Below are 21,401 nucleotides of genomic sequence, written 5' to 3' on the forward strand. Positions count from 1 at the left end.
ACCCATATTTTCTATCAATGTTTGTTTTAATTGTGTTACGTTTTTAGAGTATGATATAGTATAACTTGTTCTTTTTCAGGGTGAACATAATAAAAATTTCATTTAAACGAAAGAAGTTCTTTATCCAGCAGCGACAGAAACATGTGAGTAGACTAGTTTGTTTCCCCCAGCCACCCCACCCCTAGTCTTTTTTTTTACAATTAACCTCCAATCTTGCCACAAGATGAAGCAATGAATTAAAGGCCGTGTCTATGAGTTGGAAAACAAGGTGTACAGAGATAGTGTATATTTCATAATACATTGATGATATGTGAAGCTAATTGCTGTAGAGACGATTGACATTTGGACTGAATACTTGATCAGAGATTTTCTTCCTACCCTGTGCCCTGCACCTGCTTTTTAATTCAAAGAAAAGATGTAATGAGATCTGATCATTAATTTGATCAAGTCAGCATGGTGGTCTGCTTAATTAACAGCAACTGTGCCTCTGTGGGAACACATGTATTCAAGGCTCTAGCTAGCAGAGCTTCTAATTAGCTGGGAATCTCTGGGTCAGTTGCTGGGCCAGTTTCTTGGATTATTCTTTTATTCTATGCTTCACACTGTGCTGACTGTTCCTGTTGTGTGGGGCCATGTACCTTGAAGGCTAGATCAGCTAGATTTGTTGTTTTATTCTGACTTGTATTTTTATGCACTGTAAATAAACTGCCTTGCTTAAATTTGGTGTGCTCTTTTCTGGAAGTCCTGGGTCCCTAATTGCAATGTTTTGGGCTTCTTGGTTAACTGCTACTGTATAGTGTAACTGCCTGAAGCTTAGAGGGCAGAGAGGACTTGCTCTGGTTTTATTTTTGTACCGGCTTAGGCCAAATAAGTTTCCCGACTCCCTAAGCTTGGTGGTCAGACAGTGTTAACATTAATAGTTAATTAATAGCTGATTTATTCTGCTTTAATAGTTGTTGTCCAATGCTTCCCTTATGCTACCTCGGGCTATAGGGGCCTATAGCATTAAAAAAGCCGGCCAGTATCCCTCACTCCTCCATTTATTTGTGGCATGAAAAGATACGGTATTTCAGCAGGCTGCTACAGGATATGCATTGATTGGAAATGAAGCAGTATGAAACACAGCCCCCCAACACATACCTGTATTTATATAAAGATGAATTACATATGGCTGCCCCCATAGCATCAGGAGCACAAATTGTTAAGAATGTGCAATGAAAAGAATATCCGGAGAAGCCCTTAGAGTGAAAGCATGTGGAATAAAGCAGTAAACACTTGGTTATTTCTAAATCTGATTCATACAAATTCTCTGCTGATGTCCCTAGATATTTGTAGCTAAATACACATTTTCTTTTTCAAATACAGTGTTTGGTGTCTACTGGTGATCATGCTGCAAATTTCTGTTTTGTAGAAAAGCGTTACAAAAGCAGCTTTAAATTAAAGCCACTCCTACAAAGTGGCAGAGGGATCAGATTTCTTCATAGTGGAGAATGTTAACGTTATTGTTTGCTGTCTCATTGACTGATGGGTTCAATAACTCTTCCTTTGCTCCTTACAAAAAAATAAATACCATTTTTCTCTGTCCAATTTTTCCGGCCCTCTTCCTCAAAATCATTGTAAAGAGCTCAGGGCAATCCATGGAAAGGGAAAGGGGAGAGCTAGGAGAATATTTGGAACCTATTGAAATATTTACATTTTGTATATGTATATACAAAAGCTTGTACAAATCTGACAATATTGACACTGTTACCACAGATATAAGTTGGCAGAATTGTTTTTCTGATGCAAACAAACAGTATTATGAGGCCATCTTACAGCAAAAAATAGTTGTACAGCTTATTTGGAACTACCCCTACATTCTGTACATGTGGAAAGCTGCTATTACCCAGTACTGCTAAGCACTGGGAAGATGCAATCATACATTTGTATTTGCATCTGTAAATTCTACTTTTAAGTCAAAATTGAAAATACATCATATATTTCTGTTTCAGTGTTAACATTTACAGATTGGTCTTGACTTGTATAGATTGGTCTTGCCTTGTAGTCCCCAGGAACGCCCAAACTTTATGTAACTTCATCAGTAAGTTCCAGTAAGCTCACAAGGCCAAGGGATGAGAGCCAACAAACTGAAGCTCATTCCAGATAAGATAGTGTGTGCTTCTCTAGACTGAGTGGATGGGAGGGTGCCTGCTCTTGATGGAGGTATACTCCCTTTGAAGGAGTAGGTATGTAGCTTGGGGGTATTTCTGAATTCTTCGCTGTCACTTGAGGCTCAGGTGCCCTCAGTGGCACGGGTGACTTCTATCTGTGCCCCTATCTGGACAGGGATACCCTAACATCTGTTGTCTGTCCTGTGGTAATCTCTTACTGTGGAAACCTCTTACCGCAATACTTTATATATATTCTAATTACTGATTAGAATAATTCTGATACATATTTTATTGTTACAGAATGAATCCAGGGAACACATAGTTGCCTTCAATATGCTAAACTACCGAGCATGCAAAAACCTGTGGAAATCTTGTGTGGAGCTTCACACATTTTTCCAGGCAAAGAAGATGCTACCTCATGAGAAGTTACTTTCCCATTACTGGACCACGAGTTCCAGAACACCAACCAAGTGAGTATGAGCTCCTAAACAGAATACTTCTGAATGTAATTCTGAAACCCGTTTACATATGTAATACTTAAACAGTTTTGTGAATAATTTAAGGCTGATTTTGTAAATTTCTGGTTGACTTCCCAGCACATCATTAGAAGCCTGGCAATTGTCCCACAGGGAAGCCAGGGGAGTCTGTTACAATTGGAAGGGGTCAATTCTAAGGAAACAAAGAAATGAACTTAACAACAACAACAACTACAACAACAACAACAACAACAACAACAACAATTTAATAATAATTTATTATTTGTACCCCGCCCATCTGGCTGGGTCTCCCCAGCCACTCTGGGCAGCTTCCAACAAATATTAAAATACATTAAAATATCACAGATTAAAAACTTCCCTAAACAGGGCTGCCTTCAGGTATTTTTTGAATGTCAGGTAGTTGTTTATCTCCTTGACCTCTGATGGGAGGGTATTCCACAGGGCGGGCGCCACACTAAACTTTTGTTTAATGCGTTGCTCTTCAGAGTGTGAACTAGATTTTTCTTCTTTTCTCTCTTTACTCAGTTGCCCAGAAGCTGTTGAGTTCGTAGTTTTCCTTGTTATAAACCTCAGTTTGGCCAATACAGTAGTGATTCCTAGTTCTGGTGCTGGTGAGAATTCTCTTTAGTATAAATAATATTTTTTCCCAGCTACCACAAGCCCAGCTCACAAGCCTCTCTGGAGTCTGATCACAGAGAGGAGGATTAGCTTTTGAAGGAAGAGTTGGCAGACATTGACAGGTTACTTTCCATCCAGGCTATTTCCAGTCATTCTATCCAAGACATGTTGCATGCTGCCGCTCATGGAGAACAAGCTGGAAGGAAAATTTCAAAGTCTGTCAACATCCAAAAGCACTAAAAGGGTGTTTCTGCAGGGCACCTCTTAACAAAGTACCTTTTCCTGAGTCCTTCATCAGGATTTGAAAGGCCAGTTGGGACAATCTAGATAAAGCAGGGGTCGGCAAGGCTTACTGGACATGGACCGGATCACTCCCGCAGAGATCCTCTGTGGGCCAGACCAGCACAGTGCAATGCCAGAAATTGCATCTGTGCATGCCCATCATGCCTGGGCAGAAGCGTTTTTCAGCATTTGGGCATGCGCAGAAGCGATATCCAGAGCCGCGGAAGAGAGTCCCCTTGTTGCGCTGCACCGGTTTAGCGCAGCAGGTGGGGACTCACCAAGCAGGCGACTCAGTTCGGGGGCGGATCGTGGGCTGCTTCCGGCCCAAGGGCCTTAGGTTGCCGACCCCTGAGCTAGAGGCAATCTGCTTAATTGTTTGGTTAAACACTGCTCTACATGCTTCCACAAAGCATCATCAAAGTTCTGCTGCTGGATGTTTCTGTGGCACTGCTGATTTCTAATGAAACCATTACATTTTTATAGAGATATAGTTTTAAGTTGAAGGGATATTTATGTTTTTCCAGTCTGATATGGGAGGGCAGAGGTATCCTTCTCTGTGGAGGAGGCAGTACAAGTCATTGGCTCTGCTCAGTGAGCTAAGGGCAGAGAGCTTCCTGAAGAATTAAAATGTCCTCTGGGAGTTTAGAGAACATGAATTTCCAGTAAGAATTTCCTCTTTCTGTACCTAAAACAAAGATTTATTATGCACAAAGTACACTTTCTAAAGTATGTTGTTTTATTTCAGATCTTCTAACAATCATTACTGCAGGAAAGTAATAGGTGGTATGATTTGGAATGCAGCTATGAGGCGATCTTTGTCAGCTGAACACCTAGAGACCAAAAGTCTTCCTTCTCGGTCTCCTCCAGTTACCCCAAACTGGTAAGAACTATCTTTTTTATCTTCCATAAAATGGGAAGGGACAGGAGCACAAGGCAAAGTTTTATTTGTGTCAAAATTTAATTGTGATGCGATTAAGATCTCTCTTAAAGATGAATAATAAAGATTCAAAATAGCCATACAGGCATACCTCTGATTGCGTTCGCTGTGGGTTGTGTTCGTCACAGGATACAAACACACCAAATCCAGAAGTACCAGAACGGGTTACTTCCGGGTTTGGCGCTTTGCACTATCCCAGAAGCGCAAAATCATGCATGCGCAGAAGCGCCAAATCGCGCCGCACACATGTGCAGATTCGGCGCTTCAGGTTGTGCTCTGTTCATGTTGCGAATGGGCCTCTGGAATGGATCCCGTTCGCAACCAGAGGTACCACTGTATTTCAAAATGTTACTGCAATTATTTCCAACAGACAGTGCTTGGTTATTGGATATGGCTTTTGATTCCAACAGCTTCAATATGTGAAGAAGTAGTGGAGGGGCTCTTTCTCCCACAATTCTAAAATTTAAAGACTGACTTCCTGACTGTAGAGGGGCCTATCCCAAGTAGTTGTGATACTTGCTTGAAGTTAAACAGAATTCCACATTCTTTTTTTCTACTTAAACGTAGAAAATTGTGCTTAGATTACAATTATGTGTATGCTAATCTGAGTGTAAGCCTCAATGAACACAATAGCATTTATTAATGAGTAAACATGCATAGGCTTTTGATGTAAACACATTTCTTCTATATAGGTTTTGTCTGTGGTCTGTTCTGCATGTTATAGCTCATGTCTATTTGGAATAAATGGGCGTTTAATTTAAAAATATTATTAAACAAGTGATAAAATAGTTGTAGCCTCTGAGTGTGTGTATAATATATTAAAAAACGTTTAAGAAAGATACTATCGCAACTAACTTCTGAATCTTACCTCTTTTAAGGCGAAGTCCTAGATTACGTCATGAGATTCGTAAACCACGACACTCATCTGTAGATAACCTTGCAAATGAGATTTCCTATATAACTGAAACAGAAGATGTGTTTTACACCTATAAAGTTTCCCCAACTTCCAAGGATAGTGATTCAGAGTTGTCCCAGAGTCGCAGCCCATGGAGAAGGTAAATAACCTCTACAAACAGTGATTTCAATGCTACTCTGCACTGATAATTGGTAAACAACAAAATTAAGAAGATAGTTCATGTTAAATATTTCAGTAGTAAAAGAATATTGCTAGTAAAGAAGACTGATACCATAACCCTGAGTATTTAGTCAGAAGTACCAAATTCCTAATTAAAGACATCACTAATGTATTTGTTTTATTTATTAAATCTGTATACTGCCCTTCATCTGAAGGAGTCAGGATAGTTCACAGCATAAAAATAAAAGATAAAAACATAAAATACAAAAAACAAGAACAAGCACAAAACAAACCAGTATCCCCCAAACACATTTAAAAGGATATAGGATGTCAATCAGCCAAAGGCCTGGTTGAAGAGGAACATTGGCGCCAGGCGAGCCTCCCTACAGAGAGCATTCCACAAATGGAGCCACCACACAAAAGGCCCATTTCAGACATCTCGTGGAGGAGGCACACAAAGAAAGGGCCTCAGATGATGATCACAGGATCTGGCTTGATTCATATGGGGAGAGGCAGTCCTTGATATATTGTTGTCCTGAGCCATTTAAGGCTTTATAGGTCAAAACTAGTGCTTTGAATTGGGCATGGAAACCGATTGGCAATCAGTGCAGTCATTCCAGAATCAGTCTAATATGTTCAAACCATCTTGCCACAGTGAGCAACCTGGTCTTTGATTTCTGCACCAGCTGAAGTTTCTGAACCATCTCCATTGGCTTCCTTATGTGTAACACTTTTCAGTAATCAAACCTGGAGGATACCACAGCATAAACAGAAGTTAGGCTATCCTTGTCCAGATAAGGGTGCAGCTGGGCCACCAGCCGAAGTTGATGGAAGGAACTCCACGCCACTGAGACCACCTGAGCCTCAAGTGACAGTGAAAGATCCAGAAGTACCCCCAAGAAGTACCTGCTCCTTCAGATGGAGTGTAACTCCTTCAAGAGCAAGCAGCCGCCCATTCATCTGCTCTAGGGAACCACCCACTAACAGTGCCTTAGTCTTAAGTGGAGTGAGCTAGTTTGTTGGCTCCCATCCAGTCCCTTACTCATCCAGGCAAGACAGTGGTCCAGCACATCCACTGCCTCACCTGCAGACGTAAAGGAGACTTAGAGCTATGTGTCATCAGTGTGACAATGTACACCAAACCTCCGGATAACCCCACTCAGCGATTTCATGTACAGTGGTACCTCCGGTTGCGCACGGGATCCGTTCCGGAGCTCTGGTCGAATCCTGAGGAATTCGCAAACTGAGGTGCCTCTTCTGCACATGCAAGTGGCACAGTAGAGTGCTTCTGCGCACGCGCGTTCAGCGAAACCTGAAAAAACACTTCTGGGTTTGCTGCATTCGCATCTTGAAGGATACACAACCAGAGGTGTGCGTATCCAGAGGTACCACTGTAGATGTTAAACAGCACAGGGGTTAAAATTGAACCCTGAGGAACCGCACACTGAAGATTCCATGGGACCAAAGAGCACTCCCCAAGCACCACCCTCAGGAAATGTCCATCTAAATAGTACCGGAAACACCGCAAAGCAGTTCCACCCTACTGTACTGTTGGTTTCTTTGCTTTTTTTCATTCACATATATGCTATGCATGCTCAGTGACTTAAGCAGCATATAAGCTGCATGTTCTTAGTTTAAAAATGCAATACAGTTGATACAGTTTTTGAATACACCATTTCTGTACTGCTTAAAATATTTGTTATAAAACATTTCATATTAATTATCCACTGCTTGTGTGCTTTTTCAGCAGATCATCAGAACAGGAATCACCAAAGTGAGTTTTCCAACAGTGTCACAAATTCCTCTTGTAACTGAATTTTTAAGATATTCTAATCAAGTTAAATCCCAGAAAACATAATTAATATGTATTATTTATTCATTTTTGACATTTATCAACTATCCAGTGGCCACATCCTTTGAGTATGTTTACTTGCAATTAAAATATTACTATTTTTCTCTCTCTTTGTTCTGATACAGTAAATCAGAGTTAAACAAATGAGCAAGCTCCCTAACATAAGTTGTTCAAATCATACCTTTTCCCCCTCCTCGCTTTGCCCCATCAGGAACAAACAAATCAGTGTGTTAGGTTAGGATTATGTGTAAACTAGTGATGGAGATTTGTTTCTCTCAAAATAAGCCATGGTTTATTCTTGGCTTCTTATTGTGGTCTGTTTGATGCTCACACCTCCAAGACAGGAAAGGGAGGACGGGGTGGGTGCAATTTCAGCTGGTCCCTGATAAACCATAGTTTAAGTCTAACTTGGTGTTACATGTGAGCATGTGTGGGTATAAAATATTTTATTAACAACATATTAATTTTTGCTGCACCAGAAAACTTGAGCTGATATTGCTAGTGAAAATGTGAATATTTATTATGTTCTTCTTGTATCTTAAAGTGTGGGGCTGGAATATAGTGAGCTAAAGCAAATGAAAAATTTGAAATTCTGAAAAAAATCCCACAACTGGCTTGTCAAAAAGAAATCCTTGACATTCAGAAGAAGAAATCATTTTGCATAAAAATTGTTGGCTTACACTAAATAGTGAGGTCTGGCTATTAATGTTTAACTTGTTGTTTTTTTAATGAAGGAACATATTGGAAAATAATTCAACACAGAATGTTTTGTCTCAGACTCTCAATGGAGTTGGCAACCTTTCAGGGTCTCATCCTTTGAATGGAACAGATAAACAGTCTTTAGAAACAAATGAAAATGTTTCAAAAGGACTTTTAATGGATGACTCCAATCAGTACTACTTTGATAAGGTATGATAAACAAGATGAAACTGGCACTTCCTGATAAGCTTAAACAGCAGTGTAGGTGCAGTATGGGTGAGACAGAACAGGATACCTTTTCAGTTGATTAACAGACATTTCTTTCATACATCAGTTCCAGTCCTAAGGAACCCAGCCCCCATCCTGGTCATTTTATAGAAGAGGTCTGTATCTGTACACTAAGCTTTAAAAAATACTTTGTAAATATGTATTGAGAAGTTGGAGGGTTTCTGGATGTGAATTGTGTGTTCCGTTACACTGATGGTTGTATTTATACTCTGTTTTTACATTTGAGTTGACTTGTCAATTGCCTTGTTTGCTTGTGGATTATTTTTTTTAATGAGAGAGGGGCAAAATTAGCCTTATCATAGAGTTTCAGCCTTTGGCTAGACAGCTCCTTTGAAATGGACAAATCTATGTGGTGGTGGTGGGGACGCCCAGTTTGCAAAATTTTCTCATGATATTATCCAAGTCATTCCTCCGGGATAGTACTTAACATGTTTCACAGATAAAAAGCCCCTTTTCCTTGTCTTCCAGAATGAAGTTATTGATGGAGACTTGCTTTTGATACGCATTTTGCCAGATGAAGATGGAAAATTTGGATTTAACCTGAAGGTAAACACTAGTAAAGCAATATTGATAATCAGATATAACTTGGGAGTGAGCATTGCAAGGGAACCATTGTGAAATGTTGCTTGTATCTTTTTTAATATGCTTTCCCCAGTTTGTGATAAAGTATGCTGCTGTGCTGTCAAAACACTGATTGGTTTAATGGAGCATCAATAGTTCTTCCTCACTATCTTCTCCCTGAAGAAACCAAATTTTATTGCCCTCAGTTAGTTATTAGTGTTGTCATGTGGATGCTAATTATGAATGAACTTTGTGTACTAGATATAAATAGGAATGCAAGGGTTCAAGTTACAAGTGAATATTGGGGGTGAGCATATCCTGACAAATTGTGCTGTTCTCACTTTTTGGGTAAAATTCTATGCATGTTTTGTTTTAAACAGAAACTTTGAAATTTGCCTCAGGTTTTGCTTTGAGTGCAAGTCATTATTGACCCTGATTAAGATATTGATTCTCTTTTAGGCAAAGATTTTGCATTATTTTAACAGTACATTTGCCCCTACACAGTGATTTGGAATAATGTTATGTGCATATCATTTGTCATCTGCCCAAGCTATGCTAGTAAATTTCCTGGAGTAAAACTATCTTTGCACAGATAAAGAAATTAGATCAAATGTAAACATTTGGTCATGAGACCTAGTTCATTTCTAAGTATTTTCTAGTAAACCTGTTAGAGGATTTTCATTATGTGTTTTTAACAGGTAAACATGCTGAAACCCCCCCCCCCATCCAGAATGCTGTTTTAAAGATTAAATCTTACAGCTATGTGCGATTTATCGCTATATCATTCATTACCGACATGAAGTCTGCATCACGATAACTGGTTCATTAAATTTGACCTGACAATATATAATTCAAAACACCAGAGGGCAGTATAATTGTGAGCAATTTGAGCAGTGCTGTCCCTGTGCGTGGTTTGTCTCAGCCAAAGGCAGAACAGTTTCAGCCTCGGTACCTTGCAATAAGTCTCAGCTGAGGGCAGAACAGATTCAGCCCCAGCAACTTGCAATAACTATGTTCAGCCTTGCGATAACAGCGGTGTTCCCTCTCCCTACTCTGGCTGCTTCGCCGTGGTTTGTTTCAACTGAAACCAGAACAGTTTTGGCCTCAGCATCTTGTGATAGCTTCGGAGTTCCCTTTCTCTGTCAGCCGATGCAACATCCAAGCTGTCAGCCTGCTCCTTCTCTCCCAAGTCCCATCTCCAATCCCCCGCCTGCAGATCTCCATGGCTGCTCCTTCAGTCATCCACATGCTGGACCTTCATGCCCACCCTATATAGTTCTGTGTTTCAGATATCGTAATATATTGCTATATTACATTTTTTAGCTGGTGATATATCACAATGTTGAAAATCAGATATCACCCAGCCCTAGTCTAGAGACTACCTCTTAGTACAGGAACTGTTAATATCTATCTATCTAGCAATATATAGCTCTTGCCAGTGCTTTTTCTAGGAAAAAAGGTTCCAGTACTGCCCCCTCACCACCACGATGCTACTGCTGCTAGCTGCTCCTGTCTCAAGGTGCCCAGGAGCTTTTTCCTCTGCTGCTGCTGCCACCTCCTTCCTTCTCATCAGGTCTTGCCTCCTTCTCTTGCTTCTGCAGTTCTGGGTTTTGAAAAGGCTGCACAGAAATTATGATTTGTTTGCTGCTTTTTCCTCCTTGGGTGGTTTCTTATAATCATGGCAAGAAGCCAGAAAAAGGGGGGGGGGGAAGTGGCAGTACGACATACCAGCATGTACCACCAGAAAAGAATCATTGACTCTTGCTATATGTCTTTTTCCAACAAACTTTAGTGAAATGTAGTGTAAAAATAAGTTCTTTTTCTAATGTGAACACATGACTCTGTGTAGAAATTATATAACCTTTCATTTCATTGTAGAATAAAATATTTCTTTTTTCATACTGATAAGATTGACATAGCCAGTAGCATAGGGAGCCGCTGTGCCGCCTGGAACGGCAAATGCGGGGGCACCCCCCCCGGGGGGGCGGGACGCTGCTCCCTAGCACGCGCGCATGTGCGCATGCCCTGATGTCACGACACACGTGCAGCACCCAGGGGGGAGTGCGCATGTGTGGACATGCGCACTCCACCCAAGATGCCAGGCGCGAGTGGCCGCCACCCCTTCTGTGCGGCGACGGCAACTTTTAAGACTGCAGCGCGCAAGCAGCAGCACAGACAGGGGTGCCGGGCGGCGGCTTGGGAATGGGGGGGGTGGCGCCAAGTGTTATCCTCCCCCCAGGCTGGCACCCGGGGCATTCTGCCCCCATCGCCTCCCCTTGGTACGCCACTGAGTAGGGCACTTATTTGTTTTTATTTATTTTATTCCATTTACATCCCACCCCCTTCTCCAAGGGAGCTCAAGGTGGTATACATGGTTCTTCCCCTCTTCATTGAATTCCTACAACAACCCTGTAAGATAGCTTAGGCTAAGATGAGCCTTATGTCCATGTGGAGATTTGAACCCTGGACTCCCAGGTCCTAGTCCAGCACTCTAATCATTATGCCACAGAATGTAAAAGGATCAGGGAGGAGAAATGAAGAAAACTGCAGGAAGGAAATAGGGTACAAGTCGAGTGTTGGAAGGAGGAGACGAAAGGAGTTGAGAAAATACATGTGGGGATGGGGGCAAGAAATAATACAAAATATTTTCTCCACTTAGTCTATTGATCATAAAATTCTGCCTGAAATGGGTAGGCTGAGGTACAGTACCTGCCACAAGGAAATTGCCGCAATTTCCAAAGAAGAGAAAACTATCAAGAGAAAATGATAGTACCGGTAATTGTCTACCGAACTCTTCCTCCATCAGCTACCATTTTGTTGACTGATGGATATCTGTAATTTCCAGCTTTCTCAACTAAGCTCTGGTGATAGAAAGATTGCGGACTTCTGTTGTATAGGATACTTGCAGCTTGCTTGGAATTCTGGTGAAGCTGGTTGGATCTCATGATCCCCTAATATTAACAATTAGGAAGATGTGCTAGATCATACCTTTGGCAGCTTTGGATCACAGGGGGAAGATTTTGGACAAGCTTTGTTTTAAGTTAAGCATATCTGAAACATAAACTTCTGGAATGCCCCATTACAGTTTGAAAATTGTTATAGATAAATCATATATTGCACCATTACAATGCCAGCTTATTACATGTCTAGTCAATAGAAAACCACATTGCATTTAATGGAAGTTTTCCCCATAGTGTAGGATTTCAGCCTGTGTATTAATACTTTAACTATTCAGATGTATTTTAAATGTTTTAAAGATTGTATTGTTTTGACACTGTTGCTTGCTATCCTGGGGTCCTTTGAGAGGACTAGCTGGATATAAATGTAATAAAATATAATAAAAATACTTTGGCACCATGTTTTAGGGGGGCATTGATCAGAAGATACCTCTAGTTGTGTCCAGAATCATTCCAGGTTCCCCTGTAAGTATAAACTTTTGAACTTCCTTCATTTTTGTATTGTATTTTATCTATAAGCCTCCTTGAGTCCCTGTCAGGGAAAAAGGCAGAGTATAGAAATCTACTACTGCTGCTACGACTATAACTGCTACTGCCAATTGTTAGTAGAATAAGAGAGTGGTAAGAAAACTTGGACATTATCTCGATAGAAATGCATAAAATTAGAACGTGGGCCCCTAGAGTATTTGAACAGCTTCATTCTCTCTCTTTTTTTATAAATATTTTTTCTTCATTTTTAGTGAAAGAAAAAAAAGAAAAGAGAAAAAAATCTTTCGATCATACACTTCTTCACAGATAAATTACATAACAATAACAATAGAAGAAGAAATGCAAATAACACATATATCCAATTCATTTTAACAATTCCATTAACCACAAAATATTCCATTAATCACAAAGAGAAGAACTTAATTATATATAAACACTGACTTCCCTTATCCAACTCTCCATTGATTCAATAAAGAAGAAAAGAAAAAATTGAACAGCCTCATTCTCAATCTGAACTGAATAGTGTCAGACATTGCTGATGGAAAATTGTTCAAAATATATGAAACAAATAAATTTTCCATGGTTTCCTAATGCAGGTAATACTTCATCAAGATAAAGAATAGCACTGCTAATCAGAGATTCAGTCAAATCCTTCACACTGAAGTTAATATCCAGTTTGTTTCTTAGACTGATAAGTTTGAAAATACTGGCTTCGTTTTCTTTTGTCTTATGGCAGTCTGATAAATGCATTCCAAAATTGCTTGAAGGTGATCAGATAGTATTAATCAATGGCCGGGACATCTCTGAGCACACACATGACCAAGTGGTGATGTTTATAAAAGCCAGCAGAGAGTCACATACACGTGAGCTTGTACTTCTGATCAGGCGGAAAGGTAAGTATTTAAGAGATGTATTGGTATTGAAGAGTGGGATTGTGGTGGGATCATGCTGCTTGGAGCATAACATATCTGATCAGGATTATTGTCTGTATACTGGAAGCAATTTTATTTCAAGCTTTTCTTTAAATTTCTACAAGGAGTCACTTGAAACATTGGAATCCCACAGCTAACTAAAGCTGGTCTTCCTGGGAGGAAGAGGGTATAGCCTCCCTTCAGCTCTCCAGTCCTCCGGCAGCTAGCAGTTTGACGCTCCTTCTGGCATGGAATGGAAGGAAGTGTTTTGATCCCCCCCCCTTCCATCTTTGAATTTCAGAACTCTACTGGTCTGGATCCAGGCACCAGAGACTTGGAGATTCCAAGCTACCCTCCCTCATGCCATTATATCAAGATTTTTCTGTAATCATGGTTTGTTGTGACATCCATATTGGCATTGTCTGTAGACCCAATCTTTGCAAAAAGAACTCAGCATGGTTTCAAATCAAGGTTTTGAGATAAGGCACTGGAGTTAAAATTATTTTCCCCCTCATGAGAGCAATATTTCCGCAATTTTCCAAAGAAAAAATAGTTGCTGCGGCACAGAAAGAGATTGAATTGCATCTCCCTCCCTGCTAATATTCACCTGCCTTAGGATATTTGCTTTGGAACTGTCAAAGAGCAACAATTAGCAAAGCAGCTTTTACAAATCTGTCCTTTTTCATGTACATTTTCTTTAAAATACCTAGACATTACTGTTTGAAGAATAAAACAAAATAAAAAATTCTTTCCAGCAGCACCTTAGAGACCAACTAAGTTTGTTCTTGGTATGAGCTTTCGTGTGCATTGAAGAATGTTAAAGACCTGGATTTGCCTGTGTCTTTTTAGTTCTTAGACCATTTGTTGAAAACAAGTTGGAAGATGAAGCTGATGGATCTGGTTTTCTGGAAACAATTATTCCCAACTGTTCTGAGTATGGTGAGACTTTAGAAGAATCAATGGAGCAACTAAAGAAAGGACTGGAAAGTGGAACTGTCCTAATTCAGTTTGAAGTAAGCAACCATCACAGTGTCAGACCCTTGGTTTGAATGTGCCCCTTCCTAAACAGATTAGTCCGGGCAAACTACAGAAAAAAACGCTGGAACCTGGGCAAAATTGCAACATAAACACTATTAATGGCATTTTTATGAGAATTGGGTGTAGAATAACATATAAAAAATTAGACAAAATTAAATGACAGGAACACTGTGAAATCGTGATTTCAAAATGGCCGACCTGCTGTATCAATTGTATTGTATTTCGATTAGTTTTCTAAACTTAATTGTGTGTATCCTATGTTTTTTAATTGTTGATATATCAGAAAATGTTGAAAACAGTCACGTTCTTCTAGCTGCGGACAATATTGATCACAATATTCTTACACTGAATGGTGAGAACACATTCCATGGTATGGGGATGATAGCAGCAATAACCCCAGCAAAAACCTTTTCTCGTTGTATTCCAAGAAAGAATATATTGAGCTGTGACTTAAAAGCTGCTGCATCTATCAACATTCATGAATATCGATTTGCATCCAGTACTCTCAAAGGCATTAAGTTTAAAATATTGCCTGATATCTATCCCACAAATGTCAAAGTAGATCTGCTGTGGAAACTGTCAAGGAACTTTGAACAACCAATGCCTGGCTGGTCTGGAATGATGCACTTAATACATAATAACCAAAACAACCAGAAAGTTGAGAAATCATCAGTACTTTTCCTACCTATCATTGATATGAAGCCCACTGAAATGACTTGCGTCCTGTCTACCTTAACATACCTACGAGATTTAGCTCTTAAGCACAATATACCAACTATCAACATTTGATCAGCCACTCTTTTGGAAAGCATCACAAATAGTTCAATCATCATGTGATGGTAGTGCTCTCAAGGACATCATTCTATTGTTTGGTTCCTTTCATACTTTCATGAATCTTCTTGGGGCCATTGGTACACTCATGGCAGGATCGGGCCTTAAAGAAATCCTAGAAGAGATTTATGGGGAAAATACAGTAGTGCATATGTTAAATGGGATATCAGTATCAAGAGCTTTTCGTGGACATTTGATTCTCGATTCATGCTTAAGTGCTGAAATAATGTCGCAGATAATTGAAGATCTTTCAGAATTCCCCCAGGTCTTAAAAGAAGCTTCTGCACTGTATGATTCACTAGTGTCCTGTAACGAAACTATAGAAGAAGTGGATTCTTCACAGACTATGATACACATAAGCTGTGCATTGAATGCAAAGAAGAGCGAACTGAAAGCAAACTCAGCAACAAGTAAACTATGGCTTGAGTATCAAAATATGGTTGATCTTGCTAGAAAACTCATCACAGCAGATAGAACTGGTTCATGGAAAATGCATATTGATGCCATACATCAGTGTCTACCCATTTTCGCAGCTGCGGGTCACCATAATTACTTGAAATCAGCATACCTATATTTGCAGAATATAATTCTGTTGCCAACAACAAATGCGACTGTTTCTGCAATGTTTGAAAAAGGATTTCATGTGATACGCAGAAGTGAATGGTACTGGGCAGGATTGGGTTCTGACTTAGTAATTGAACAATGTCTGATGCGCTCTCTTAAAACTACAGGGGATTTGACCAGAGGAAGTGGATTGACTGGCGTTCAGAGAGCAGTTTGGTCTTTATCATTGCCTGTATCGTCAGGGTATAATCTAGCTATGCAGGAGTTTACCACTGTGTCATATTCATCAAGTGAACAACACAAGGAACTATCTAGTGCAAGGCTGATTAGAGACAAAATGATTCACAACTGGTATTGAACAAGTTGCAAGCATTCTCGCCATTTACACCCGAGTCAAGACTGCATAATATTGTAACAGGTGTAACTGCAGATTTGGCAAATGTTAATGTGCATGAATTGCAAGAAGTTGGTAAGGTCATTGTAGCTAAACTTATTGACCAAGAAGTTTTTGCATATAAATGTAAGCGTTCTGACAAAGTTAAAACATTAGCGTTCTCTGCTGCACTGAAAATTCCTGGAGATGATGAAAGAACGATTGACCCAGCATTGCTATTGGACATTGTTAACACAGGCGAACTAAATTTGGAAGAAGTGCTGCAGTATGAATTGTGCTCATACCCACATTCATTGTTCAAATCATGCTCTATACCCAGGAAGGCTGACAAGCCACAGATAGTACATGTTATCAAAAAATATGTGATGCAGAAACAGAATAGTTGTAGTAACGAATACGTTCCAAGAAGTGATCAATTCGTGTTAGATGGTGGTCCGCTGCTGCATTGCCTTAAATGGAAGAAGCATGAAATGTATGATGACATTTGTTGTTGTTCAGTCGTTCAGTCATGTCCGACTCTTCGTGACCCCATGGACCGGAGCACGCCAGGCACCCCTATCCTCCACGGCCTCCCGCAGTATGGTCAGACTCATGTTGGTAGCTGTGAGAACACTGTCCAACCATCTCATCCTCTGTCGTCCCCTTCTCCTTGTGCCCTCCATCTTTCCCAACATCAGGGTCTTTTCCAGGGAGTCTTCTCTTCTCATGAGGTGGCCAAAGTACTGGAGCCTCAACTTCAGGATCTGTCCTTCCAGTGAGCACTCAGGGCTGATTTCTTTAAGGATGGATAGGTTTGATCTTCTTGCAGTCCATGGGACTCTCAAGAGTCTCCTCCAGCACCAAAAGCATCAATTCTTCGGCAATCAGCCTTCTTTATGGTCCAGCTCTCACTTCCATACATTACTACTGGGAAAACCATAGCTTTAACTATATGGACCTTTGTTGGCAAGGTGATGTCTCTTCTTTTTAAGATGCTGTCTATGCTCCATGGACAAATACAACATGTATTATGACATAGCATGTTCTTATGCGAATTTTACAACTCGTCATTATGGGAAAGCTATTATTGTCTTTGACAGCTATGAAAACATCCCATCCATTAAAGATATGACTCACAAATGTCGGAAATCTATGTTCTCTAGCCCTGAAGTACACTTCTCTCCGCAAACTAAATTCATATTAAAACAAGACAACTTTCTTTCCAATGAAAGTAACAAACAGCGAATCATTCTTCTCATAGCTGAACATTTGAAGAGACAAGGATGCACTGTTGTACTAGGTGAAGGAGATGCTGATGTTGAAATTGTGAAGGCAGCTGGGGCATCACCTCAGTTCCAAACTACTACTGTGATTGGAGAAGATTCCGATTTATTGATTCTACTCCTGTACCATGCTAACCATCAAACGGAATTTAATTTGTATTTTTGTAGTGATAAACAAGTAAAAAATCCAAACCACACATTTGACATTATTGCTTGTAGAATGATATTGGGCGCAGAGACCTGCAGCTATCTTCTTTTCCTCCACGCCTTTACAGGCTGTGACAGCACATCCAGACCTTGTTTCAATGTACCATTGCTTTCACTTTGTTGTATTTAGCAAACATTTAAATACAGAAATTATGTAGCCTAATAACTAGATCAATGACAACTTTGTATTATTTCCCCTGACGTTTGGTAACAACAATTAAAAAACATAGGATACGCACAATTAAGTTTAGAAAACTAATCGAAATACAATACAATTGATACAGCAGGTTGGCCATTTTGAAATCACGATTTCACAGTGTTCCTGTCATTTAATTTTGTCTAATTTTTTATATGTTATTCTACACCCAATTCTCATAAAAATGCCATTAATAGCGTTTATGTTGCAATTTTGCCCAGGTCATTTTGTATATTGACCGGACTAGATGCAAATAAAGCCGCTATTCTCTTGGCTACTCTCCTTCTTCTAACTTTCTCTTCTCTGTGACCATGTGCTATATTTGTTGACAGCATTGCCCAGAAATGGAGCACTTGGTGTTCCAGAAGCTAAGGGTTCATTCAGGTGCTTGCCAAAGCAGCATTGTAAGTCATGACTTTAAAAACATAAAAGAGCCCTGCTGGATCAGGCCAAAGGCCCACTTAGTCCAGCATTCTATTCTCACAGTGATCATGTTTTAGCTATACTGAAGTGCAAGTTTCTAAAAATATAAAAGCAGAAAAAATTAATGTTTTGTTAATAATTGCTGCTTGGATAGGCCTACAAAACCCTTGTGTTTCACCACAAAATTAAAACCTACATGCAGTCTTTTAATTGGCAGTTTTAGAAGTGCAATGTAGATATCATAATGCCCTAATTAGATTTTATTTAACAGTGTATTTAAATGACACGCAGGTGTCAAAATAGTAAATTTATCTTCTTACAATTTCTGTTAATCTGTAATCCTGTTAAGAACTAGCATCAAAATTTGAGGAGTATTTAGTCAGCTTTCCACTGACTTGATAGGCAAGCTAAGGATTAAGAACGCCTTCCTGCCCTGTAACTCTCTTCTGTAAATGCCTAATCCTGCATTGTCATTAACTTGTTAACACTTTGGAACAAGACCCCAAAATAAAATAAGCCCCCAAGTCACTTGTCATATGATCTGGCCAGAGATATGGAGTCTGTAATTACAAGACCACCCCAAATTCCAGTGCCAGTCAAGCTGCCATCCACAGAAATTGGAAACTGCCAGTTGTTCATTTGTGGGAAATTATTTTATATTTGTTATAATTCAAGCAATAGATTCAACTTGATCCTTATTTAATTATTCATTGAAGAGCTTTTATTTTCTTTCAGCAACTTTATAGAAAAAAGCCTGGATTAGCTATTACTTGTGCAAAGCTACCTCAAAACATGGACAAAAATCGGTACAAAGATGTTCTGCCATGTGAGTATTAAATTATATTTTGCCTTTTATTTCCTTTAATATATAACTTGTAATATTTAACAGTAATTCCATGCCTATCAGTCTAAAAGTGAATCAGGACTGCCCCGAAATAAGGTGATTTCTACATATTCAGGGTAAGCAAAAGTACATTTGCTGTACATAAATGGGGCAACTAATCCTGAACTTACCTTATGCCATATCTAAAGATCCATGGCAGCTCCACTAGTAGATCATATATCTCCCTACACAGGGAGCCTGCACAGAGCATACACAGTGCTCGTGGAACAGTGGTTCAGGACCCATTCACAGAGAGAAATAACCTTTTACCACACAGAAACTGCAACAAAAGCAGTCACAGGCATACACTGACACCAGTACCCTCCAGTTGCTCATAGGATATGGGATTTGAAAGCAGAAATTGGAGGCTGAGCCCCACCAGACAGAAGGCTGGAAACCCCCACTGATCTCTGGACATCTAGAAAACTCAAACCAATTTGCAGCCTCTACAGAGCAGTTCCCAAACTGCTCAACCACAGCAGCAGACAGGTGTCTTGACATATTGTGGAGCATTGGCCTTTTCCTCATAGCAATCAGTGTTGATGTTAGGAGCACAGGGGCTGAAGGCGAAACCCTGGTCTCATAAAACTTAAGTCTTGTGTGCTAGAGGACCCTGGTTCAAATCCAGAGTACAAACCTGGTCTTGAAAAGTATCCTAATAGGCACACCTAAGATAATCAGCCCTCTTTGACCCACCACTCCTTTTGACAACCCATATGACTATTCCATCTCCTAATTAATTTAGCTCACAGGCTAGCCCTACCCTGTAGCATCCCAGCAGGATTCATTGTCCCTACCTGCCAAGCACTCCCTAGCAACAAAGAAACAACAGGGTGCAGGAAGAGACTACTAGAGCAAATGGATGACCAATCCTGCTGTTCATAGAGGAACAGCTGGCAGCATGTTGGTCTGCGCCTGATCTTTTGGTGGGCCTCTTTTCATTTGCACGCAGTGTAGTTGAGTGTGTTGAGATCAAATGGGAAGGCAGAAGAATTGGGAGTATGCCACTGAGGCACAGTGCATAACACTACAAAGCTCCAGCAAACAGTTAATCATCAGGTCATGCAAAGTACCGTAATAGTCCCTGAATCTGTGCTATAGGTATGTGGAGTAAAGAGAGATTGGTTTCACCTGAGTGCTTGTTGACCATATCCCATCTGCTTCAAACTGCTCCTATGCTCTACTCAAAGTTTAACAAGAGAGGACTGTAGTTTGAGTCATCTGAAGTCCTAAGCTAACCGGTATGACTTACCAGAATACTGTTTATGTTCTCAGGCTGTTGGTTGCATGAAACGTATCTTACTACACGTGGGCTGTATAAACAAGCCAAAAACCATTTAATTAAGCCCTTATTGGTAAATTTACCTGGAAACTCTGATACCTTTTATCTCAAGTATCTCTTTGAAGATGAGGAATTTTGGTCATGGCAAAATTTCTCTCAGAGGTAGTTAGAATTAGAAATCAACATGTCTTGGATAAAACACAGTGACTGTCTAGTAATGTCTTTTCCATAAGTCTGCTGTACTTTGCTTTTGAAATTGCTCTTGAAATTGTTTTTGCGGGTCTTTGGACCATAATAGAGAATGTGTGTGTGGTACCGTGTTTCTCATAAAATAAGACGTGCCTATAAAATAAGCCATGGGAGGATTTTCAAGCGTTCATAAAATATAAGACATACCCCGAAAATAAGCCATAGTGCTGGGCAGTTCTGGAGGGCGCCAAGGAATAGGAAGAGGTCTGTCGTGTTGGCGCCCAGAACCGGATGTTGCTGCTGCTTCAGCCCCGAGCCAGCGGGATCCAGCCGCAGCTGCAGCGCGCGCTGTGTGAAGCCCCGTGCCAGCGGGATCCAACAGAAGCTGCAGCGCGCGCATCGTGGAGTCCCGAGCCAGCGGGATCCAGCTGCAGCGCACGCATCGTGGAGTCCCGAGCCAACGGGATCCAGCCGCAGCGCGCGCTCTGTGAAGCCCCGTGCCAGCGGGATACAGCAGAAGCTGTAGCGCGCACAGCGTGGAGTCCCGAGCCAGCGGGATCCAGCTGCAGCACGCGCATCGTGGAGTCCCGAGCCAGCGGGATCCAGCTGCAGCGCACGCATCGTGGAGTCCCGAGCCAGCGGGATCCAGCTGCAGCGCGCGCAGCGTGGAGTCCCGAGCCAGCGGGATCCAGCTGCAGCGCGCGCTGTGTGAAGCCCCGTGCCAGCGGGATACAGCAGAAGCTGCAGCGCGCGCATCGTGGAGTCCCGAGCCAGCGGGATCCAGCTGCAGCGCACGCATCGTGGAGTCCCGAGCCA

At 40.8% G+C, this 21,401-nt stretch overlaps 1 protein-coding gene across 7 annotated transcripts in view; it reads left to right on the top strand.

The window, feature by feature from the left end:
• The window catches only part of PTPN3 (protein tyrosine phosphatase non-receptor type 3), a 91,571-nt gene that overhangs the window by 58,835 nt on the left and 11,335 nt on the right, over positions 1 to 21,401 (top strand). For 6 of the 7 annotated variants that reach the window (XM_033171278.1, XM_033171283.1, XM_033171282.1 and 3 more), the window contains 11 exons: positions 80 to 143; positions 2,451 to 2,620; positions 4,293 to 4,427; positions 5,363 to 5,539; positions 7,307 to 7,333; positions 8,146 to 8,320; positions 8,867 to 8,944; positions 12,325 to 12,381; positions 13,142 to 13,298; positions 14,166 to 14,329; positions 18,967 to 19,057. In XM_033171278.1, the coding sequence (XP_033027169.1) occupies positions 80 to 143; positions 2,451 to 2,620; positions 4,293 to 4,427; positions 5,363 to 5,539; positions 7,307 to 7,333; positions 8,146 to 8,320; positions 8,867 to 8,944; positions 12,325 to 12,381; positions 13,142 to 13,298; positions 14,166 to 14,329; positions 18,967 to 19,057 (1,295 nt within the window). The remainder of the gene's footprint in view (positions 1 to 79; positions 144 to 2,450; positions 2,621 to 4,292; positions 4,428 to 5,362; positions 5,540 to 7,306; positions 7,334 to 8,145; positions 8,321 to 8,866; positions 8,945 to 12,324; positions 12,382 to 13,141; positions 13,299 to 14,165; positions 14,330 to 18,966; positions 19,058 to 21,401) is intronic. The other variant, XM_033171279.1, reaches the window with a different exon arrangement.

The sequence above is a fragment of the Lacerta agilis genome, chromosome 14, assembly GCF_009819535.1.
Source record: "Lacerta agilis isolate rLacAgi1 chromosome 14, rLacAgi1.pri, whole genome shotgun sequence".
In the NCBI taxonomy this organism is placed as follows: domain Eukaryota; kingdom Metazoa; phylum Chordata; class Lepidosauria; order Squamata; family Lacertidae; genus Lacerta; species Lacerta agilis.